Genomic DNA, 26,353 nt, shown 5'->3' with positions numbered 1-26,353 from the left:
CACAGCATTATCCACATCTGACATGAAAATGAGATGAAGATAGAGGGCTTTGCAGAAAGTATTTCTAAGGGCCTCTGGTTCGGAATCCGAATCAGGGTCAACTTTTGTACTAAACAGGCGGTTAAAGTAGGCACCATTTTACAGTATGAATCAAACACACAAGCATGTTTTCTTTACCTAATCTAAATTTCACCAGATTTACATGACGTCATGGATGTCATGTGCATATATGACTATATGAGTGTGTCTCACACGGCTTCCTAACGTACACATTTTTAGAGCTGTGTTTGCTCTGCTGGAGAGTTCAGCACGGCCCGTCTCTTGCACTGCTGCCTCCGAGCCTCCATCTGCTCCGCCTGCTGGGTAACACACTCCTGCCTCCGGCAATGACTCTGTGTGTGTCTGTGTTTGTGTTTGTGAGGTTAGGGGTGCGTGTGGTGCTGACGGGGGTGTGGGGAGGTGTAAATTGGGCTAAGATGGCAGCTGTCTTCAGACATGCAAGTGTTGGGTGCTGAATCTTGACAAGGTTTAGCTCACGAGGTACATTCTTCTTTTTCAACTGCGATCTAGTTTAGGTCAGAGGGGTAAAAATGAGAAGGAAAAAGGGAAAGAGAGATAAAAATGCAAATCCATGCGTTGCGTTTATCATCAGAAGCGTGTGGGAGGTTGGCTTAATTAGCAGCATGTTGCACCATGTGCGACACACACTTCCAAATCTCTGTATGCAAAATGTAGGTTAAGAGCTTTACGGTGTATCCATGTACACAGCATATTGTATGTCCCCCATCTCTGTCATCTTACTGACTTGACGGTATGACAAGATAACGAGCAGGTGATGAGCAAGATAACAGTGTTAATAGACCCATGTTTATAAAACACGTTTAGATTTTCAGCATTTCATTATCACTGTGGGGACACCTCGTTTCTGTGATGTTTCTCAAACCCTCAGCTCCAGACGGGTGGGTGAAACCTCCATCTGCATCCGCCCACTAGATGCATCTGAGTTGATGAAAGCAGCTTTCAAAAGTGCGTCCTCACGTTGATAACAGCATTTGATGCATTTGACAAGATGGGCAAGTATGTGTCTGATACCTGAAGAACCACAATGCAAAAGGCCATCACAAAAGATGTGTGTAATGAAAGTCACTGAAAGTGAGAAAAAAAAACCCATATATTTTTATTTTTTTATATACACAAAGTATGTGTTCCACTTCAGGGTCTGAACAATAAAAAGGTTTAGAAAATAACAAGAGGTGTTCAGAGAATTTTGTAGAAAAAGAACAATTAACATAATACTAAAATCGTCCATCAGTTGTTCCCCCTGCTCAGTGCATGGAGAGCCCAGCCTTCATTGCTTAATCTGTATGAAGCGGATGGTGGGGTGGGGTGGCTTCAAGTGAGCGAGTCCAGCTGAGCTTGTATCGTCTCTAGCTGCAAAGACAACAAGGAAGACAACAGTTGGAATGAGGAATGGAGTCATGTCTTGGGCACATACAACAAACAAGCAAAAGAGTGGATATTGACCTTGTGGTAGAACTCCAGCAGCTGCTGATGGTTGAACTCCACTAGGACATTCTCCCGTTGCTGAAAGACAACAGGAGAGGAAGGGAGATAATGAAACACTGTCTGCGGGCATCATGACAACTCCCCTTCAGCTCAAGGCAAACACACCCCATGGGTCATCTTTACCCTTCTACTCAAAAAGCCACAGAAATCCAGACAACAGTTAGGACGAGAAAGTGGCAGGGTTTAATATGTCTGCTACTGCATGAGTCTCAACCCACAGGATTGCAAACTCTATTTCACCATAGTGGAGCTTCTGTTCTCATTAGTCAACTGTGTATTGCTGCAAAAATCACAAGCATTAAAATTTGAGACAGAAATTCTTCTTGCTTTCAAAAGGAAAATGGACACAGAGGAAGCACAACTGCAGGCATGCACTTAGTGTAGTGAAGCAGTGAGGAAGTGGAGAGTGGCAACCGCCTTTCGCAGAATACGCGTCCAGCACTGGGGGTCAGGAGCTCGGAGGGGATGTGAAGTGCCAGCGGGAGAGATGGGGTGTCACAGCACATTAATGAAATGGATGTTAATTAGACCTCACATTATCATCATCCATAATTAAAAGCAAAAGGGGGAAATGTTATCTTGGGCTGACCCCACAGGACACACAGAGGAGCAAATCTGGGCCAGTTCAGTATTCAAGAATCAACAATCATGCTCATGTTTAAAAAGTGCTCTACATACTGTATAAGACTGCTGTTTCCTGCAATAATGCCACAGTAAGATGCTTACTGTGTTAACAACAGCAATGTGATCAATTAAAATAATGTGTTTTTCAGACATGGGCATCAGGCATGGGCATATCAGCTCATAAACAAGTTACATTCACACTATTCCGTTTTCGTTTAACACAGTTTACGCAGTTTACCGCAGTTAAAACACTGTTTGAAAACTAATATGATCCATTCCGTCCAGACACACATTTGCAATTCTGGAACCAAAATGGTGGACCCCTAAAATGGAAGATGACCACATGTCCATTTGCACAAATCACATGATCACTCCTGCATTTGTCAGCACTGTAAAATGTACATATTGTTATGTTCCCAACAACAGAAAGGCCAGTTAAGCATTTTGTTCACCATGGTGCACTCAGAGCTCGCAGGCTAATGGTGCAAGTTGAAGAGTCATGGAGAGTTGCAGGTAATTATTGTTTTTCTCTTTTCGGACTAGGGGCACATGACCGATGTATGAGCACAACGAAGAAAACATGAGAATGACAAGGTCCAATCAAGAAGGACACATGGGTTTCTACCAGGGGGTGAGGGATTGGAGGGTAAGCTTCAGCCAGTTAGCATCTTTTAAAAATGGTGTCCAACATGCGCTCACCTCTGGCTCCATGTGTGCACAAAAAAGCCAATTAGGTGCCACATTTTTCAATGGCCAAATTACATCATTGGTGTGGATTGGTGGTTGAACTGGCAATCCCTTGCTGGGATGATAAACCAATCCACATGGACAACAAATCAATTATGCACAAAATTATGATGGTGCCAGAAATTAGCCTTGTGAAACGCCATTTTGAAAAAGATGGTTGTGGTGAATTTCAAACTTTCTGGCTGAAGTAGCTAGCCTAGCATGGGCCATTGAATGGTGACAGTGCCCCCCCCCTCTCTCCCTCTCTTTCTCTCTCCAGCTTTAAATAATGCCTCCATGGTTTCTACGTCATCATCATTTTCAGATGTTTATGGATTCCCCTGTCCAAATTAAAGTTTTCTAATTAAAACAGAGCCGACATCATTTTCAATAGGTTCCATTTCAGGAGCTCCAAAACACTAAATTGGGGTATATGAAAGGCACAAACTTAACAAAAGAGTTTGAAAGTGTGAATGTACCCACAGATACACCCACAAGGATGACGCGGATTTGGAAGCTAAGCATCAAAGGCTCTGCAGCAAAACCCCGTGACTTTTCAGTGCAAAGAAAGTGTGTGACTAAACCCAGGGGGTTCTATGGACATATCTACCCCCTCACAGCCACAAGTCCCTTAAAACCTGACCATGGTCAAAACAACAATATAAACGCATACAAGGGCTCTAGCACTTCTCCAAACTGTGACCGCCAAACTGTGTCCTTGCATAAGTGTCATCCAGACGGACATGCTGGTATGTGATGGACAGGCTTTCTAGAGGCTTTGTGGGTGTTTGCAAGCGCACAGGAGGATGCGAATGTGCATGCAAAATGTATAAAGCTGTATACAGAATATTCCCCACGATCTGCACTAGCATCCCAGCAGTGTCTGAATCAGGAAGTCTCGTGAGAAGCGTGAACAAGCGAGAAAAACTAAATGCTTCAAATTCTCTAGACATACACACGCCCCCCTCATGCACTGGTTAGCCATGTCGGCTAGCTATTAGATGGCTTCATATTTTAGATGTTCATCATGGCAGAGCCAGCGAAAAGACCAAAAATGACTGGAGTTACAAAAGAGCCCTTTAATAAATATTTTCTGTTAAATGTGCTCTAAGTGATGTTGGGTAATGTCACTTCTGTTGACGTTCAAACAAAACAGAGAGCTAGCTAGCCCCTCCCTCCCCCTCCCTTCCGTGCAACTGATCAGACTGTTTTTGTTACCATTTTTGGAGCCAAGGCTGTTTTAAAGAAACTTTTTTACAGTGTATTCAGGGCACAGGCAGCTAGCGGATGGTGAGCTGAAGTTTGCTGTATGCGACAAAAAATGCTTTAGCTTATAAACCTCAGCACCTTTAAGGCAAGTATGAGAGTGACAACATGTCAATGGGGTAATCAGCAGGATGTAGTGAACTTACAACTATTCAACTCATTCAATTGACCAGTGTTGCTGCAACCATACGTGTCCAACAGTGGTTATATTGTCTATCACCTTTTATTTGTTATCAACGAATCCCTATTTTTAGCTCACAAACTATCAATCAAAATTGTCAGGGGGAAATATCAATCAAATTTCCTGTCATCCTGATGGGTTAATTAATGGTGACATGTTCTTTTAAAGAATAAAATAATGTCACAAAGGTTAAATATATCATATCTAGAAAACGTTTTAAATAATGCTGCTTTAAGTGAGTGTCATGATGTTTGAAAAGATTTGATGGTAGAAAGCTGAATGAAGGCGCCATGAAAATATCAACGAGCGAGCACAGAGTATCACAAGGGATTATTGTAATGCAGAGCAGACAGTGAAGGTACCCACTCTGGCACCCAACCTGCCATCAGAAAATCTGTGATTTACACATGGAGTGTTACTGTCAATTTTATCAGATGACATCTCTGCCAAAAGTGTTCTCTTACAGTCCCTCAATCCAGAGAGGATGAGAAGAGAATGACATAAAAAGGTTATTTTCATAAATTATTAGTCAAAAGCAAGTTTTCTGTATGTTTTTAAAATCTGCATCACTTTCATGAAAGAAAAAAGAATACATGCCACTTGTCCAAGCACCATATGGAATCGTCTAGAGAGAGTGAGAGAAAAGGGTGTGGCAGTTGGGAAGGAGGAGAGGAGAGAGAGCTAGATGAGAAGCAGACTTGACTATAAAAAAAGGAAGAGCACGTTTGGAGAGGCTCAATGCCTGCAAACATCAGGCCACCATCAAAGATGCTCCATGTGACAGAAGCAGTAGCAACAGGAGGAGCAGTGGCAGCACAGCACTCCAGAAGCCCTTCCTGTCCAACTGTGCTTCCCCACTTCACACACAAAAGCCTTCTGGGAGAGACGGGATGGCCTAAACATTTGAAGTGTACGTGTCATATGGGGAGTGCATCAGGGAAAAAGGCACCTCATTCCCAGAATTAAAAGAGGTTCTGGCACATTTCTCTTCTGTTTGTAAAAGACCATAATGGCAGGAAAATAATAAAGAAAAATCCATTTGATTTGGACAGCCAACATGTGTTAGAGTAGATAAACACCATTCCAACAAAGCATGACATAATACATATAAAACATGCATTCCAGAACAAACAACGCCTGATTTAAGGGTTATTGCTGACAGAGGAGATCATGATGAATGCCATTTGGTGAAATGAATGCCATTTGGTGAAATGATTAATTAACTATTCATTAACTTTCCCTAAACAGTTAACCATAAGTGACGTCACGCTCTGCCACTCTGTTTCTTCAGCTGAAGTGCCCAGAATAGCCTGTCCCTGAATGTTCTTCAACTCTGAAACTGTCCTTAAATTCAGGTTGATGTTGGCATTGTCGCTCATTTATTGCTTGGCATGCTCAGAATGGCAGTTTATACATTATTTTTATCTCGTTTTGAACAGACACTGCATCCTATTGTTGGTCGGCAAGTTGTTGAGGTCAAAATGTTTTCATGCAAGCACACTGCATCCAGACATGGTCTCTATATTTCTGAAGTGAGACATGATGTCTATTAACAATATTTCATATTTCACATCCAAACACCTTACTGCACTGCATTCACTCGTGCTACTTCCTGTAGATGCGTGCTGACTGAGTGCTGTACTGTGTACAGGGTTCGTACACCTATTCCAAGATCAAATTCAAGCACTTTTCAAGCACTTTCAAGGTCAATTTTCAAGCTTTTCCAGCACTTTAGAGTGGTGGCAAATTGCATATTATATGAATATACTAACAAAAAATGATTTTTACTTTTTTATCATTTAGAGATGGTTTTTAACAGACAAAATTGTGTTTCTTAATAGCAGGAAAGAAATGAAAGGAAAACTTAAAAATGTGTCACCTGTCTGGAAGTAGACTTCTAACCTGCGGAGTCAATATACCAAAAAAAAAAAAAAACATTAAATAAATAAATAAATAAAATAAAATAAGAAAATCATCACTCAACAAATAACTATTCTTTGCTGAATATGTGAACTCAAACTAATGTTAAGGCTCACTCTCATGACAGTCAAGACTGATTATGTCTCTTTCTTGCCTACAACGGCATGCAGACAGGCCTACATCTGTTCATGAGCATGAGCTACCAACCAGGAGGCTAGCAATGCGGAGATGTGACGTTGGGTGACATGAAGATGACTGAGTTGTCATATAATTGGATCAATTTTACTTCTTGCCAAACGGCACGAGATCCACATATGCATGGTGTTTTAATGTCCTTTCCACTTGTAGGGCCTATAAGCATTAAACCACAAAACTGAGCTGAAGTTTGAGACATGACCAAGGCCGTAGCCCGGATTCAAATACCGAGGTCAGGGGTGTTGATAGAAATGTTGCCCCCCGCGAAATACTATGGGGGTCCGGGGGCATGCCCCCAAGGAAGAAAAATGTAAAAAATAACCCCTTAAATGATGACTTATGGTGAATATTGCAGAACTAATAGATAAATTCACATTAATAATTTATACATTATAGCATAAATCACACTTAGAAATACAGCCTATTAGGCATATGGTACATTTATAAAAGAGCAAAGTAGCCTATATTGTATATGCCTATGAAAGACTTAACCATAGAGGGCTGTAATGTAAAGGCCATCATGATCATCAGACTCATATTCTGACTAGAATTGAGTATGACTGCATCAGGCTATGCACCTGTATATTTCAAGAGCCTTTTCTCCAATTCTTTCGCCTGATCTCTGCTCCATCTTTAATTACAGTGCACTGTACTGTTCTTCCTAGGCAACAACTTTTTCTTCATTATTATTATTATTCCGCTTACCACTTTTTCCGTACACAATTTCTCGTGAACAGTTTAACTTAGAAACTTCGTTCAAACTTTGTAACGTAGGTCTTCAAACGGACCAGGTTGCTATGTCTTTTCAACTTTGAAACTTTTATACTTTTTGAACTATTAAAGAAAAACTTTTAAAAAATCCCCATAGACTTAACATTGCCGATTGTGACATCATAATACAGCCATTAAGCAATTAGAATCCTATGCCAGGTGTTCAGGCCACCTGCAGCCTCAGGCTTTAAGCATACAATCTGGGTCAATTAAGACTACACATCCTATTCAACTGTTTCCTCTGCCCAAAACTGTTTCAAAATAAAAGTCCCCACTACAATAATTCACTGTTAAACAATTTAACCCTTTAAACTACTGAACTTTTTAACTGTTCAGACATTTTAACTGTCACTTGTCTTCAACTATGACTCCTACCCAATGTAGCTAGTTAGCATGTTAGCATTGTTAGCATTTTTAAGCAAAACTGCTAGAAAACATTAGCCAAGTTAGCTAAGTAACATGGTTAGCATTTTAACATTATTAACATAGTTAACATTTTTAGCAAAACTGCTAGAAAACCTTAGCTAAGTTAACTAAGTAGCATGGTTAGCATAGTTAAATATAACATAGTTAAAGCTATGCAACCACTATGTCGATCCTAGCATCACCGTAGTAACCATCTCTGTATTATCTATTTTAACTATACATGATATTTTACATCACAACTTGCATTTTCATGCACTGGTAATTCCTTGGAATTGCATTTCTAGTTAAGAATGCTCTGCTTCTTCCTCAGAATAGTGAATGTAGCATTTATAAATTGCAGGGGCATAGGCTGCAGAGCTTGTACCTTCTGACACAGTGTGTCACATCTTGACTCTCACTCACTTGTGAGGGCCCTTTGCCTATTATTTACCTCTCTTCTCCTAACTCTTTCTCCTCATTTCCACATTTCTGCCTGATTTCCCTTCTCCTGTCTCCTGTGTAAATAACTGACCAATAATCAATATCATGCTTAGATAATATCCATATACTATAGGCTACAGCCGTACATGGCTGGTGCGGTTTTGCGTTCACATACCATAAAGTTTCGTCTCCCTCTTCAACCTAACTTTCTCCTTGTCTTCCAATGATTGGAGCTAAGTAGCCTATTCAATAATGTTAGCTTTAATGGCGACCTAGCTAGGAATGCATCATGACCCTACATGATTTCTGTTCAGCAGTCCGAAATAGCTGTTTTCTAACCAACGCTTATTAACACTTAGAACCCGATTGACGCAATCAAAAAACACACCCTTTCTTCTCTGTTACATGTTACATTGTTACATCTGAAACCTTTATTGCATGACAGAGCAGAAGTGGGGCTTTCCAACGAGACAACACACTTGTCTGTACGATCAAGTATGAAAATAAAAAAAAAAATCATGAAATTCAATCAAATTGCATCATATTTACAGTCTGTACTTCTCTGCGTTCACCTGCGCACCCATTACTCTCATTTGAATTACTCACGAACCCGTGATCGCATCGATATGGCAAGCATATCAGATGAAACAGGGGACACAGGGCTATCCATTGGTACCATATCGATCCTTCTGGCTAATAAAAACAGACGAAGTGACTGCAAAATAATAACGTCATGTACACAAACCAACGCTGCACACCTATTACTCTTGTTTGAATTACTCGCGGACCCGTGATCGGATAGATATGCCACGCATGTCAGATGAAAGAGGACACTCAGAGCTATCATTTGATACCACATCCTTCTGGGTTATAAAACAGACGAAGTGACAACAAAATAATAACTTCATACAGCTGGACTGGTTTTTGTCCGTTCTTGTGGCAAAGCATGTTTATAATCCAACGCTATCGTGTGTTTCTCTATGGCAAAGCATGTTCATAATCCGGTTTTGAGATCATATAGCAAATTCCTGCATGGCATCCAATTCAAGGTTCACATTGCATCCCAATTTGTTCAACAAAGAAACACCTTTTTTGCATTTACTTTGTTCATGGCAATCCAGTAAAAAGTTGATAATCATTATGAGTGCATCTCGGGTCAAGTAGGTCAGATCAGATCGTGTCACAGATATGGAGCGCAGAAAGGTCTTTTTTCATCACTAAATAAAAAATGGCATTTATTTCCGTAAAGCACACACCACATATTTCTTTAAATTGCTCAGCCCCAGAGTATCCCTCCAACATGGCAATTATATTGCCCGATTCAGGACAGTCTGCCCTACACACACATGAAATGCATGTAGAGCTATGAGCTTGCTGTGGTGAGATACATGTCGAAGAATTTTTATAATACGCTTTTTATATTTTAATTCTTTAAAAATCAAAATAAAATCAATGCTAGTACTAATACATGAAATGATGGCAGATCTGGATAGCCTAGACTCTGCTGAAAAAAACAATATATAATATGTGTGTGTGTGGCACTTACAATGACCAGAATAAATCCTTATGAATAAAGGTAGTGAAAATGCCCTAAAAACAGCTTAGGGTTCTAAGGGTTAAAACGGCAACCTCACTTCATGTTGATGGTCATCTTGCAGGGGGGCGTGGTCACGCATGAAAACAGACTGGCAGATCCATAGACTGGGCAGATCAGTCACACACGCAGAGGCGCAAGCGAGGACCATGGCGGAGAAGTTTTAATTTTAAACTCTCCGACTTTCTGCATTTAATAGGCCAAGCTAACTATTCCGTCAGATAGCTATTTGTGTCAAAAAAAATACACTTACAATTTTAAGCATTTTCAAGCACTTTACCTGAAATGCAAGCACTTTTCAAACCTTGAAAAGGCAACATTAAAATTCAAGCATTTTCAAGGATTTCAAGCACCCGTACGAACCCTGTGTGTAGCCTATGGGAGGGCAGCGGCTAGAGTGGCAAGAGCTGAGAAATGCTTGAGAACCACTTTTTGGGGTGGAGGATCAATGAAGAAAAAGAAAAATGGAAAACATAATGTGTAGAACCACACTCCTCGTCATGGGGTTGGTAAAGGATATTGTCACGACTAAAATTCAGTTGTAGGCACAAAGCTGGATGCAGTACATTTTTTGTGGATTTAAAATGAAGGAATATTTGATTTGCAATTTAAACAAACATACTATCCTAGATTGGTAATTCAGATGGCTTGGCAACAGCTTGTCATGGCTCAACAAAATATCCATCTTTCTTACATACATACATGTACACACACATGAACTCAGTTCGCTTTGAGAAAAAACATTTGTTGGCATTGTTGGACTAAGAATTAATGGTAATTAATTAATTAATGGTTCAGAATAAGGTGGGATCACTGATTGGCAGTCAGTGTGGTATGTGGGATCCCAACAGTCCTTCATAATTAAAGTCTTGTGCATGTACAAGCGCCGGCGCAGGGAAAGCTAAAGGGAGGGGGACCCCGCTTCAGTGGTCTGCTCATTTATTTATTTATGTATGCAACGTTCTGCATATGGATAAAATTCCTTATCAGCACATTTAAATTCCACACAATATTTGTACTGACACACATACATAGACACAGACACACACACAGACACACACACGGGTGGATACCCCCAGAGAGTGGATAAAACCCATGGATAGAAATATGTAGGTTTTTCCTCCCTGGATGTCTACACCTCCCCCAAACATGGTTAATTATGAATAAATAAAAATTCCCCTCCATTCTTGGTTAAATGGTTTCCATGGACACCAGTCCTTGGCAGAACCTCTCCTCCATGCACTGCTGTCTGTCAGTCGGATGAAATGTCAAGCTCCCTTTGTGCAAGCAGGCTTTGTCGCTCTGAGAAAATGTGCCCGTAAGTTTGATTTTTGTTGTATGCGTGTGCTTTCTGTTGTCTTTGTGTCAGTCATTTGGGTGGGAGGATTTTTGGGGAGATTGAAAGAGCAATTGATATTCTGAACCATTTGGGCAATACAAACAAGGGGAGGCCATCCAACGCCTGTCATACCAGATTAGGCTTCTGCATGCTCCCAGGTACAGCGGGAATGACTAATGCTGTGGAGCTAAGCTTCTCTGAGCCTACTTCACAACGTCCTCCTTCACAGCATCCAACTGCTTCTCTGCCCTCGTCGGAAGGATTCCACACCACAGTAATGAAAGCAAGGTGTTGAGGCATGGCGTTTGAGACTAAGGGCCCTATTCTGACTATCTAAAACACATGCTCTGAAGCATCTGGTTCAAGTGCATTTAGGGCGTGTCCAAGTACACTTTAGCTAGTGTGACGGTGGAATAAATGATAACACACCAGGCACATGGTTCTAAAGAGTTGTACTTACGTTTCTTAATTAATTATAGGGTTATATGTGTTTTGGGCGTAACATTCAATAAAGCCTTCTCCCATCCCCAGAAATGCTTTATCCACGGCACATGGCTATTATAATGATAAATGAACACATCTCTGCAGAAGGAATCTGCTCGCATGCGACCATTTAAGCAACAGCAGGATTGTCCCAAAGCTTGCTTTGCTGAAACAGGTGTGTGTGTGATATAGGCAACAACATAAAGTCTTACATTTAAGACGTATTTATTTTCTGACTGACAAAGGGGTTACAATCGAAGGCGTAACAAAAAAAGCAACACTCACCCTGATAACATTTGAATGAGTGAGTAAATCCTACAGAAACTCAGCCAAACCACTGGGCAAATTATAACGTAGATATTTTGATAATGCGCTCTCAAAATAACTGTGAAATACTGTGCATTTCACTTTAGACCAAGTTTTTCTGGCTCAGTGGCGTAATCATTTTCAGTGGTGTCAAAATAGCCATGTACGATCAGTGCGCCTGGCCACACCTCGTTTTCTCACTGGCGCCTGGCACAGGGATGGCACAGGGATGGCACAGGGATGCGCCCGGGCACACGGCAGGGCCCTTAGGCTCACTAGCTCAATGAGCAAAAGGCAAATAAACACATAAACAACTATTCAGACACAAATAAGCATACAGAAAATAATAAAACTAAAATATTAAAATGAAAAAATTTCAAAACAATGCACGTCTCACTGATGCTTTTTCCAGCAACTTCTCAAAACAAACCCTTGGCATCATCCATAAATATAAGTACATACCCTGAAAAAACAAAGGCAAACTCAAGAACAAGGCTGTCTATGTGAACTGTTTGGCAAGGGGTGTTGACAGACAGACTGACTGGCCTGCATATGTCTGAATCTTTTTTCTTCATGAAATGTGTTAACATGGAGAGGGAATGATCCAAGATCAGCCACACAGAACAAAAGGAGAAATATTGAAATGGCAGCCGTAAACAGGAGGAAAAGGTCATCCAAGATTCCTTGTTGTCTGACTCTTCAGACACACACACACCTTCCCTTACATATGCGTGGTCACACACACACACACACACTGTGCTGGTGTGATGAGCCTTCTTCAATAGCAGGAAAGACAGAGGAAAGAGAGGACTATAGGAGAGGTTGAGGGGTTGTGGGTGTTGATGGCTTTTAAGACCTATTGCCATACAGACAAAAAATACTAAGGACTAGAAGGAAAATCTCAAAGTAATTATCAAAGTAAATACATTTGTACTGCTATGAATTCTATTCAGACTGCAAAGTTTGCATCAGTAATCAATTCCATGTTGATCTTGTTTGTAGTTTATCATATACAGTACTGTATCAGTACTGTTAAAAGACCTATAATACTGAACCAGCACAATCTATGCTGCCAAACTTGATGGAAGGATTAGATGACTAAGATGTAGCATTAAATGAGTGTTAGGATAATTGAGACCTACCTAAACACATTTAAATGTATTAAAGACTTTTTAAGACCCTGCGTAAACCTTGATATAAAGTTAAATGTACTGAGATACGTGTTTGAGTGTCTATATGTGCACTGATGCTGGTGTTGGGGAATGTTTCAGAAAATGGGAACGTGTGTGTGTGTGTGTGTGTGTGTGTGTGTGTGTGTAAGGTAGAGGGAGCTGAAATCCCAAAAACCGCCATAGCTTTTCAGGGCCTGTCCAGACATTTTTTTTTTTTTAACTGGTTACGTTTTTTATTGGTTTGGCCTTGCGTCCACACGACCTCGGCGATTTAGGAGCCTAAAATCGATCCTTTTTTAAAACCGGGTTCCAGAGTGTTTTTTTTTTTTTTAAACTGCCGTTTAGCCCTCGCCGTGTGGACAGCAAAACCGGCATTTTTGATGACGACATAGCCCCACCCCTAAACCCAGTCACCACACTCGACCTGACACTCTGCTCATCAGAACAAACCAACCATTTGTTTGTCATGTCAACATTAGGGCTGTCAAAATTAAAGCGTTTGACAGCCCTACAAGCAACACAGTGTAGTTATTTTACTTTAAATTGCTATCCTTGCAATTTAAAATTACCTCATGCTAGTGAGTGACCTGATATTTTGGGATCTGTATTCCATGTAAACACACACACACACACACACACACACACACACACACACACACACACACACACTCAGGCACACACCCAGCAACAACAGAAGAGAGACGCTTCAGAAAATGTACATAAATAAATTGAAACTGAGCTTCAGCATTGAACATCAAAGTTTAACTTGGACCGGGGACAGAAAGTGTCAAGCAGATGTAGTATCCTGTGCTATTCTTCTGACTGCCATTATGTCTTTGTTAATTGTTCAGTGGCTGGCCCAGTTCAGCCTGTGCTCCAGTGCTCTGAGCGCTGGGAGTGGACAACAGGTTCTTTGTGGAGGAGAAGACTGGAGTGGCCCTACACCTCATCATTTCTTTAATAAAACCAAACGGATGAAGTCATCAGTGCCAGACCTGGCCAACCAGTGGCCCTTATCCATGATGACAAACCACATCCTTTCCTGTGGTTTCTGTCAAATGGGAGGGGGTGGGGTGAGGGGGGTAGAGGGAGAGAGAGAGAAAGAGAGGGAGGGAGGGGGCAGGAGAATGAAATGCAGAAAAAGAGCACACAAAAAGGCAACTGGAACACAGAAGAGTGCAGGAGAAAATATATGTGAGAAAGAGAGACTTGGAGAAAGTCAGCACTGACCTCCAACAAAAACAGCCCAACACATCTGATTCCTGACCACAAGAGCTGCAATGCCCAACAGCAGCGAAGTTTTCAAGAACAAAGGAAAGGAAGAAAAAGAAAGTGGCTCCCTGTGCTCCCACAGGCTGCCTGGTGGCCATGTGTCGGGGCACTCGGAGGAAGGAGGGGGGCAGGAAGAGGAGGAGAGAGAATAAAAGGAGTGCAGATAAAGAAAGGGAGGAGCAGAAAGGAGAGAAACGCTGGTTTTGTGTCGATCAGGCCAGCGCTTATCTTAATACAACTCTTTCAGTGCCACGGTCGGTCACTTGCTGAGAGGGGACGCTCATGACAAAGATCTCAATTGTCTGTTCCTTGGCTTCCTAAGACCAGAGCAGTACAGAGAGTTCTTTCAGCAGCTCCCCCAAAACCCAGTGCAGAACACATACAAACAGAGCCAGATACCCACATGTGCATTAACTCAATTTGCAGATTAAAACACAAATAAATGTCATAAATAATGACCAAAACGACACGTTTACACTGACAGGCCTTGATGCACAGTTCAGATTTTTTGACTATATCAGATTTTTTGGACTGCCTGTTTACATCTACATTTCAGAGTGGCCCATAGCAGATATCTGTGTTTACATGGTACACTCATCTGTTTAACACCCGCATGTGCACCAGAGGGATTTTGGTCACTGAAATGAATGCAAATGTAGACAGCACTGTCTTGCTTCTCTAGCGACAGCCTTTTTAAGTATAAGTATATATACTTTTGATCCCGTGAGGGAAATTTGGTCTCTGCATTTAACCCAATCGGTGAATTAGTGAAACACAAACAGCACACAGTGAACACATAGTGAGGTGAAGCACACACTAATCCCGGCGCAGTGAGCTGCCTGATACAATGGCGGCGCTCGGGGAGCAGTGAGGGGTTAGGTGCCTTGCTCAAGGGCACTTCAGCCGCGGCCCACTGGTCGGGGCTTGAACCAGCAACCCTCCGGTTACAAGTCCAGAGTGCTAACCAGTGGGCCATTTTATTGTTAACAAAATCAACCGAAGGCACTCAGATGACGTGATCGACTAGGCACCGTTGCCCATCTGTCCATTATCGTATAAAGCTCATCCAGACAATTTGATTGGTACCCGAGCTGGTTGTGTTCCAGATGTCAACAAGACAACTGGGTTAAATTTGGGCTGGCTGCAGGCACCACCAAGCCAGGAATGAACTTGCAGAGAAACAAGTTTGACTGAGGTAAAAGCAAAGCAAAGAGTATGATCTGTACACATTCTGATAACACAGTTTTCACTATTCCCTATTGTCCCATCCATCTAGGTTGAAATCGGCTTTGAAGTTGGGAAAGCACACAATAACCTCAAATAAAAAATAACTGATAACTCGCCTCAAATGCATTAACACAAAAGTCACGAGACTTTTGTGAAGAGAGTTTTGAAAATGTAAGGAGTAGAAAGTACAGATATTTCTGTGAAAATGTAGGGTAGTGAAGTAAAAAGTTACACTTTTTTCATAAACTAAATACTCAAGCAAAGTAGACACCTGAAAATGCTATTTAAGTACAGTACTTGTATTTGTACTTTATTAGTACTTTATAAGTCCACAAAATAGGCTACCGGTTTGATTTTAAGGCAAAAAAAAGTGGAGAGCCCTTATTGCAGTTTATTCATCTCCATTTTCATTCATTTCATTTCATTCACCGTTCTGCTAGTTGTGCACATGAAAGCAATATTATGTGTAATGTAAATGCGAAAAAGTAAAAGACTGTGGCCATTTTCAACGATGTGCAAGTTGAAAATGACAGGAAATATCTGACTTGCCCCATTTGACGGTATCTAGACATATTCAATTCATATCTGATTTATTTGCACATATGAATGAGGCCTGAAACCAATGTGCTTTTTCCTGTTTAGACGCTAATGCTGCACATTGGAACTGTCCCAGAATTGGGTCACATTTAGCCCAAGTCATTGAAATGTAGTACCACATTTAAATGCCTAACATGTAAATGTACAGTCAAAATATAGCAGCTTTGTCTAAATTCCACAGCTTCTTTTAATTTTACAATGTCAATAAGGGTGAGGGTGCTGGTAAACAACTGGTATTACATTAGCAGTTCCTGGATCCTGCAGTGCTGCCAGAAAGTAAAGCACAAAAAGACTCAGGAGTAGCCAGTTCTCAGTCGCTGTTCTCTGTTCTCCAGCGAATCGGTGGTACTGTACACCCCCAAAAAGCCACTGTAACTCTAAAAACCGGTGCATGCATACAGTACATCCCAAAAGACATGTGGGAGGGACAGGGTTAATCTCTGGTAGGATGCAGCCGGCTAGATGTGCACATCAATTTATCAGCGTGAAATAACAAAATGGCCCCTGTGGTATAGTCCGCTTTTAATCAACCATCTGCAGGTGGCCTCTGTGTTATGATATGAGGTACAAATACAGGAAGATGGCTAAAAGAAAGAAAGAGGGAAGGAAAGAGCTGCCAGGGCTTGGTGTGCATGAGGACGGACCAGGTGCCAAACCAGTGAGCTTTGCTGCAGGGCTTAGTTGCTCTCCAGCTCCTAGTGGTCTCTCCCTCTCCCACTCATGCAGACCTTCTATTACTGTAATCATATCTGACACATTAGCATTAATTGGGGGAGGGGGGAGGACATCTCCACATTTGCATTTTCTCCAACAGTGACAACTGAAGGATGCAGTGAAAGAAGTCAAACAAATCAGATCATGAGTACACAATCCGAACACTATCCTCAACATTACTGGCCCTGCTTATTCTCCATGAAGCAGACATACCATCAAGGTCAGCTCATAGAGCTCACAGATTTGAGTGCCAAAAACACTTTGACATTCAATATTGAGGACTCATCAATCCCTCTCCAAACAGCTAGTATGAGTAAAAGAAAGTGGCTCACTCTGACGTTGGGTCAAGAAAAGACTGAAAACAGTCAAGAGTATTAAATCATCTTAACCATGAATCTAAATATTAATATCCCTCTTCAATAACAGACCACCAGTTTGATTGACAGGGACATTCCAAGTACCATCTGCACACAATACACTATTCAAATGAAATGCTGGGTTCTCCTTCTCTTATTCTGACTTAATTTGTATTACATAAGAATTGTTCTGTTAAATACATCAGAAAACGCATCACATGGATGTTTAATTAGGCCATATGTGCAGTGTTACTAGTCCACTGAGGTTTATAAATTGGCATTATTACAACTCACTGCACACACATACAAACTGATACATGCACATGCACTGACATGCACCCACACCAACATCAGCACATGCATGCACGCACACAAACTCAAATGTTCTATTTTTAGAACACTGCTTTCATTATTGGGTTCTAATTACCGTAGCCTCATTCCACCCGCCGATTGCCCCTAGTTTGCTTGGCTTTTGCTGGGATGGCTCTGCTGGCAGTCTAGGTGTAACACATGTTGTAGTGGGTGCTTACATTAACTCACAAAACCAGCCAGTTATCTGACAGCTGGGCTGCTGTTGGCTGTGGCATCATTAATGTTAGATAATGGTAAAGATGTTCCATTGGTCACAGCGAAAATGAACTTCTTCTCTGACTGAGTGTTAACTACAATTAATACTGAGTGTTAACTACAAAGAGTTAAATGTTCCACTCAGTTGTAGGTCTACATCAACACCCACTGGACATCCTGGCTGCTTTGCTGCTTTACAGCCTTGAATTTACTTTCCCCTGCTCTGTGTACAAGAGCACTTAGCTCTTCTCTTTCCTCTCCACCCTTCAACCCCCCTCATGCTAGCTCTCCCCGTTTCTCCTTCTCCTCTACCCTCAGTCTTGCTCCTCTTCCTCCCTCCCTCCCTCCCTCTTCATATTCATCCTGCCCTTCACCGTCTCCCACCATCATTTCTACTTCCTTCTCTGTGGTCCCATCATAGGATGGGTCATCCCCATTAGTGCCTCTCATGCAAAGTGAGATTAAGAGCTCATTAGCATACAGGAGGGCCTTGTGCTAATTACCCCTCATTGCTAATTACCCCTCTGTGTGAATGTGAGGGGCAGAAAGTGGGGCAGGGAGAATATGGGTCAACAAACTAGAAGAACTGTGGGGAGATTGATATACAGACCTCAGGTAAATGTGCATACAGTTGCATTACAGATCTATTTTCTAAACGTAAACTTTAAGAGGTCCATTAATATGGAGAACTCTGGGACCCAAATCTAACACTTCTATAAACACCTGATCAACAGCAGAAAATGTGAAATTAAATGAACTATATCATACATTACTGAAGCTTAACTCCATCTTTTAGCTTAACATAAATGGAGAACATTTCTAAATATCTACACAGGGTAACAGACAACACTGGTCACCATATCTGGTTTTGGACACCAACATAGCTGTATGTCAACCATAAGGTAGCAGACCATTTAATGTTAAACTCTGTCGAGGATTTCACTTCTTCCAGGAAAAGCAAGGGGAAGATGATCTCTGAGGACTCAACGATGGGAAATGGAGGGGAGTGTTGGCTAGCCGCTCACTCCACTTTAGCTCTGGGGTGGGCACAGACATGTACTGCTTCACTGGCCCGGGATAATGCTCCTTAGAAAGTGGGGCAGCAGATAGTGTATGTTGGCTTCGAAATACTCACATAGGATGGACTTGTTAATGATTAATGTGGCTCTCTGTCAATTATTTAGCATCGACTGTTGCTAGGCATCCTTCAAAATAATTTCAGGTCAATATAGGTAAGCAGATGGAATGGTACAATTCTCCAAGGGTATGGTGGGTTTCAGAGCAAGAGCAAAAGCAGAAAAGGTGGAAGATGTTTTTAGAGTTTAGTTTTTAAGGCTTCCCTTTAAAAATCTGGAATTTCTCCAATATGTCTGTTTTTTCCAACAAGGCAAGACAACACGTTTGCTGAAGAAAGCTGAGGCTTAACATCACTCCAAAAGCCTTTAAGGGCAGCTGCAGAAAGCCAACTAAAAGAGAAGAAGAAATGGCTTCCTTTGAAGAGAGTTTTTTTTTTTTCTACAGCACGACTGTGACTAAAAGGATTGTGGTGGGAGTTGACTCCAGGCTGGCACAGAGAAGCTCCTGGCCAGGATAATTACCAAGTGAAGAAGAGTTCTCCCTTTCTCTTGCTTTCTCCCTTTGCCCCCTCTCACTCCAGTCACCCTTCTTTCTTGGTGTACTCTCACTTTCCTTGTGAATCCTATCTCTTAGTGCTGCCTACACACCAGTGAGCTCTTCTGCTGGCTGAGCTTCTGAGGCAGAGGTCTTATCAGAGCCTCACAGGACCCAGGGAATCCCATTCTGATGACGACTGACAGGGCAAACCAGTCCAATCCCTGGACTCGTCATTAATGAGTTGACACAGCCGTACAGGCATAACATTCAAACGCTAATATCAGGAGATGAATCCTGAACTTGTTCCATAACGAAGACATCATGTGTTTGGAAACTCCGGAACAAGACAAACAAATTCAATATGTGAGAGAGGATGCAAATGTTGCCTCCTAATGGTGAATGTAAGTGGCCAGAGTCTGTGGTATCATTAAACATGAAAATAGTGCCACAGAGGAGGTTTACATTTACAAAGCCACAGGCTGCATTCAAATAGAAAATCAAGTTGGGGACTACAAAATATTTGGCTGAACCTTTATCTCCACCCTAGCCTTTGTGGACAAGATCTGCTGCAGGATGCATCATGCTAGTATGCTTAGACGTGTTGGTAAGAGAAATATCTCTGGCTGGAAAATTCGGTACGACGTCCATTTGGGAAAACACATTTGTACCGGTCCTTCCTCATGCGTCTTCCTGCTCCAAACTAAAAGTGCAAGCCAAGCTATAGATGTGGAAGGCTAAGAGCTAAAGGAGCTGAAATAACTACACAGCCAATCTCTTGACATTAAGAAACCCTTAATTAAATGCATCAATTAACAAATAGAAGTAATGATTTGTTTATGTAACAAATGCATTCAATGACATAACAATTCAAACATATGCAATCACTTTCAGATTACATTCTAATACTATTTGATAGCAGCAACTGATTTACGCATTGGTCTTTTCCGAAAATAAGCTGCAGCCTCATGTAGGCATCTATATGTGCATAAATAAAAAATGGGACAAAAGAGCCTGTACAACGAGCTGTGGCGCTGAATGAACAGTGCTGTCAACACTTGACCACACCAGCGGTCGAGCTTGAGGAGTCAGAGGGTCCCTGCTGTTGGTAAGCATTGTGTGGTTCAGTGGGGATTAGGTAGAGCCTCTTTCCACATTATTTACTGGAGTTGAATGGTCATCAGCACGCACGCATGCACACACGCACACACACACACACACACACACAGAGCTTCCAGTGTAGAACTGGCTTGTTCAGGCACCTGAGTTACTGGGTTGTCGGAATCAACAATGTTTGTGATGTAATGACAAGCAATAAAAATGGCATGACAGAACGGGCCACCCATGAACTTGCAAGTATTCAAACAATACAAGCGAATGCACTGGCACCCCGTTTGCCTTCCTTTCAGATAAACAATGCCTCTGAGCAGAAATCAAACATTTATGAAAAAGGCTGCATTCACACAGAAAAAAACATACATAGGTGCAGTAGAGCCATTCAGCGCAGACAAATAATGGAGGACAATGTAGGCAAGCTAGGATGGAACATCCTTGGAGTCTTCCAAACACACAAAATTGTTTCGGGGGCTTTCTGATTTTTGCTGGCCCCACAGATTCAGAAATCTGTGTCGATCAACAATGGGAAAGTAAACACAAGTTTTCTGTCAAGGGTTACGTTAGTTGACCACTTTGAAGATGTTGCATCAATACTGTGCACAATCATTTTTTTTTTTTTTTTTGCAGTAGTTTCAAATTATTTTTCCCCTCAAGGATCTGAAGAGAAAATATCATATGAAAACTGCAGCACTCCTGTGTAAAATCTGACCTGCACTAGCAGATATTCTTTCATTCAAAGTGCACAAGACATAATTGGTCCATCATTGACCAGTGTAATCCTACCAAGAAGCCACTGTTCTGCTTTTGAGATGGAGACACGCAACGCCCAGCAGTGGCACCTTTAAACTCTTATGCTATCAGAATTTCATCAGTAATCCAAAGACTCATATGCACAATCCTTCAGTGGCCTTCCCAAGGTCTACACCTATATTAGCTAGCAACTAAACACATAGTTTTGTCACAGATGGGGATATGCGTGGCAGACTGTCAGCCTAAGCCTTTGCTAGCCATAAGGTAAGCTTTCATACAGGGCTGTATTTTGCACACTGGCGCATGGCGTAAAACTTGTTTTCCACCCGCGCAAAGTTTAATTTCTTATTTTGCACGTTTATTTTTTAAAAAATGCGCCTAGGGGTGTGGCAATTAACAACTTAGGGAGTGGCTTAGCCCATTGTCTAAAAATCGCTATTGTACACCTGGCCAGGGCCTGTACTTCGGCGGGGTTTCTGGCTTATCTGGGTAACCGAGTAACTTGATCCGTGTGGTGCGCTTAACTTCCCGTTAACCCGTTACTACGAAAGGTGGATAGGTTTTAACCGGGTATGCTGCCATGGCAATTTACGCTTCATCTCAAACCTGCTCCGACCAGGTTATGTTCTTGGTTAACCCGAGGGTTTTCGTTAACCACACCCCTTATAAGTACCACCCCTCCACTAACAATTTCTCCCCGAGACATGTCGGGCGCACCTGGATGATCCATACGACATTGGAGCGCCAAATCGTGAGGGACTCTCTTAAAGGGCGAGGGTTTTAGAGACCGCCAGAAAATATATATAGCCTACCGGACGATATTCTCTATGAAGATTGTTCAGCCGAGGGAATTCGTTATCTTTGTCAGATGATCTAGGAAGACGTCTCATAGCAATGCCCGTACGTGGACATTCATGTATTCAATCGGTGATGCAAGAATACTGTAGGCTAGTCCGAAAATAAATCGGACATAGGCCTACAGTATGCTGAACATCTGAGCAAGAATAGCCTAAAATAAATTAGCCTACAGTAGGCCTAATAAATAAAAATCACAATTTTAACAAACTTGATGAATTGAATGTCATATTACTGTACCCTGCACATAAAGGCTACACATTTCCACAGCACCAGAATCCGACCGAATGCCTCCCTCAACCCCCTCCATAATCGGCCTTCCACTATTATTTTATGATGGCCAACTCCTCTGCTACTGTAAAACACTCTGGTGCCTTTCCTCCTACAGTAGTGTTCGAAGACACTGTTTCTTGTTAGCTGTAAAACAGAGGCCAAGTGAAGGCTATAAGCTAGGCCTACATGTTTTCATAATTAAGAAATATTAATGCAAGCTATAACTATATAAACCTACTATTCTGAATAATGTTTTTGTGTTTCATTTTCACCTGCTGCCATGTGCGTTTGGCAATGGTGTTGCATCTGAAATGTTCACAGGATTAGGCATACACTAAATCAGTCAATGGGGGCTACTTAAACATTCAATTATCCGTATTACTGGTTGCATCTGTAGGCCTTTCTATGAACTCAAAATAGGCTATTTAATTATGACCGCCGCGCAGCGAAGCGGCGGTCATATAGGTTTAGTCAGATTTCCAAATTTCCGTCAATGATTCCCGGGACACTGAAAGACCGGGGTACACGAAACTTGGTGGGCATGTAACCCCACATGGATAGCATGGAACCATCGTTTTTCGTTTTGATCTGTAGCCCCCCCGCTGGACTGGACCCACCGAAAGGAGGGTAGGGCAGACACAGTTTTCTGTGAATATCTCAAAGCCGTGGGGTTTAGGAGGACCATTTTTTTTTTGTATGTTGATCTCAAGGGGCCATGTCAACCCATTCCATAACCACTCATTTCATGTACTGTATAGCGCCACCTAGTTAAACACAAAAAAGTAAAAATGAGGTGTTGTAATTGAAGGTATCTGTGACCTAACATAGTCAAAACTGCACGAAATTGGAAGTGTAGGATCATTATGACACCCTCTGTATGCACGCCAAGTTTTGTGGAATTCCGTTCATGGGGGGCCACACAATAAATTAATTTATGTTACTATACACCAACTGGCCTGTAGGTGGCCGGAGACAGTTTTCTGTGAATATCTCGAGAACCGTGGGGGCCTAGGAGGTCCACCTTTTTTGTATGTTGCTCTTAAGGGGGCATGTCAACCCATCCCATTACCACTTATTTCATGTATAAGCCCACCTAGTTAAAAATTAAAAAGCAAAAAAATTAGGTGTTTTCATCACAATATCTCTGGCTGACAAGGTCAAAACTGCACGAAATTAAAAGTGTAGGATCATTATGACACCCTCGAATGCATGCCAAGTTTTGTGTACTTTCGTTCATGGGGGGCCTTAAAATAAAATAATTTATGTGTACATTTAGTGACGTACACCAACAAGGATTCCCGACACTGAAAGACCAGGGTACACAAAACTGGATAGCATGGAACCGTCATTCTTCGTTTTGATCTGTAGCCCCCCCCCCCCCCCCGCTGGACTGGACCCCCGAAGGAGGGTAGGGCGAACCACAGTTCTCTGTGAATATCTTGAGAACTGTAGGGCCTAGGATGACCAATTTTTTTCCGTATGTTTGCCTCAGGGGTCATGTTAACCCATTCCATGTGCACACATGTGCATAAACAGATACACACGCTTTTACATACATTTACAGTAATCATATTTATGACACATACTCACACAGTAGACATATGTACGCGATGCATGCACATGCACAAAAACACATACGCAGGCAAACACACAAGCACGCACATACACACACACCCACACACATAAACATAAATTTGTACACGCGCACATGCACACAATTCAAGAATTTTTCCCCACATCTACTCCCTGAATTTTTGGTCATTGATACCGGGACACCAACCACCGGGGTACATGAAATTTGGTGGGTATGTAGCCCCACTAGACTTTTACGGAAAAATTTCACTTCGTCCCCGGGTTTCGTAGAATTTCATCAATGGGGGGGGTCTAAAAAAATTAGGTTATGTGTACATTTAGTGACTGTACACTCATTGGCCTGTAAATGGCGGTGCACACATATACACATGCACACCCACATACTATCGGTATTAGAACGGCCGATACATAATTACAAATTCAGTAGGATTAAAAGAAAACCAAAATAAATATTCATCGTCATCATCATGGCTGCATTTTCAGTATTGGCGAGAAGTAGTCGTTTGTCCACTAGATGGCGCATCGTTGCAGTGAGACGTAATTTTGTTGGAAATTAAAAGTGGGTTGGAAAAAACAATGGACGCTTCATACAAGGACTGTGATTTACCGCAGCGAACATCTAATAAGGATAGGGCGATGTTCACATGAAGTGTAATTCCCATTTCTTCTTGAAGCCGAAATAAATCTGAGGATGTTTATCGGACATGCTTGGTTTTACTGCAGGTACGCGTTAATCTTGTAATATCAATAAGGACCTAGGTAATGTTACCGTTAAGCGTTGGTTGAGTGATGGAGGCATTTGATTTATTGCATTTGTAGAAAACTATAAATGCGGTTATACCAAGCAAATGTATAGCAGCACTGTTTGTATCTTTCGACTGTCATTTTATTGCCGCGTGCTACAAAATCATTCTGTGCAATGGAAGATTTGCCAACGTTACACCGGTCTGATACAGTTTTGCCTATACATGCGTGAGACTGAGGCGCCTGTTTATTTTGTTTTAAGTCGCGCAGGGTGTGAGAGGGGAATCGATGTGCTTTGATTACAGCTTGGTAGTTGTAGTCTGTGAAATTAAAAAGCACATGTGTGTGAAGTATCCAAACAATGACACCTTCCTTTCATTATGGCTGCTTTAGCAACACACCTTAAGCTACTGTGTAGTGGGTCCCATTTAGAAGTGGCTACTTCATTCGGCATTTTAGCTTTCCTTGACTCATGGAGCTGCGTGAATGTTATTACAACTTTTCGCCCGATATGACAGTTTAAGTCTGCTTGATACTGTAAAGGCGTAAAGCCATTGGTTTCAAAGGAGATTTTATTTGTGTAAGCCAGCATAGCCTATTGACAATTTATGTTGTAAATAGGCCTACTTTATAATCCTACCTGTAGCTTAGGAAGCTAACAGCATTCTATTAGGATCTAGTTTGTTAGTTACCGTTTTGTCATAACTCCCTGATGCATTTTGCATTTAGAATAGCCAGAGCGTGTATATCTCAATCGGAAAATTAAACAATATCAGTGCCTATGGACTAGGCTGGGTGAACCCAGCCTGATCTGCCCGCTATTTATTTTTGATTTCTTAAAAGATTGAGCTTGGTCTGATGAAAGCCAGACTAGCCATGGACCTCAGTTAAACAATGCAAGGGAACATGAAATCAGCCTATATTTGCACGAACAATAACGGACAAAAGCTCTTCAACTTTGGCCCGTTAAAACGTGTATGAACAGTCTAGCGACGCATTTCATCAAGGCCCATTTGGACATGTCAGTTATTTGCACCACTGGTTAGATGTAAAACAGCATTTCGTTTCAGACTAGGCTACTGTTACTTAATTTGTGCATTAACAATAACGTTTCAGACTACGGTTACTTAATTTGTGCATTGACAGTAAAGTATTACATGAACTAAAGATGACTAAAATCTTATGTACAAGAAGAAACATTCACAAAAAATCCATCCATCCAAAAATGACCTTTGTTTTTGATAGCTGTTGAAAACAGCATGGAACTTACAGAGATGTTTTTGTTTATAAATACATAAAAAATAAATAAATAAATAAATAACATTATGCTGATACCTTTTGCTTTTCCCAAATACAATGTAGCCTACAGGTGTAAGTGACCTTTCATCAATCCAGTTGCAATGGATGAACTGTGATGAACTGCCCTACTTGTGATTGTTTAGAGATTTTAAAGGTTTTATAACAACATCTTCTTTGGCTATTCTACAATCTATTCACCTTTTCAGCACCAGTAGGCTACTTTCTGTGCAGCGCTTTACACACTCAGGCATGCCAAACAAGCATACACAAAAGTTTCAAGAGTGGGGGATGGAGTAAAATATGGAGACAAATTGAAGTGTGATTTATTTTCGCGGAACGGATGTACAGGACTGAGCGGCGGTCATATTTTGTACCGCTATGCGGTACATC

General features: G+C 41.6%; 1 protein-coding gene across 1 annotated transcript in view; it reads right to left on the bottom strand.

The window, feature by feature from the left end:
- Positions 1–1,157: 1,157 nt before the first annotated feature.
- Positions 1,158–26,353, bottom strand: part of commd10 (COMM domain containing 10) — a 47,789-nt gene continuing 22,593 nt past the window's right edge. Inside the window, exons 6-7 of the mRNA XM_048244092.1 lie at positions 1,525–1,584; positions 1,158–1,431 (exon numbers count right to left, since the gene is read on the bottom strand). Of these exons, the coding sequence (XP_048100049.1) occupies positions 1,393–1,431; positions 1,525–1,584 (99 nt within the window). The 3' untranslated portion in view covers positions 1,158–1,392. The remainder of the gene's footprint in view (positions 1,432–1,524; positions 1,585–26,353) is intronic.

This window comes from Alosa alosa, chromosome 5 (genome assembly GCF_017589495.1).
Source record: "Alosa alosa isolate M-15738 ecotype Scorff River chromosome 5, AALO_Geno_1.1, whole genome shotgun sequence".
Taxonomy (NCBI): domain Eukaryota; kingdom Metazoa; phylum Chordata; class Actinopteri; order Clupeiformes; family Clupeidae; genus Alosa; species Alosa alosa.
Note: the sequence above shows the minus strand (reverse complement) of the source record. Positions and strands in the feature narration are given on the sequence as shown.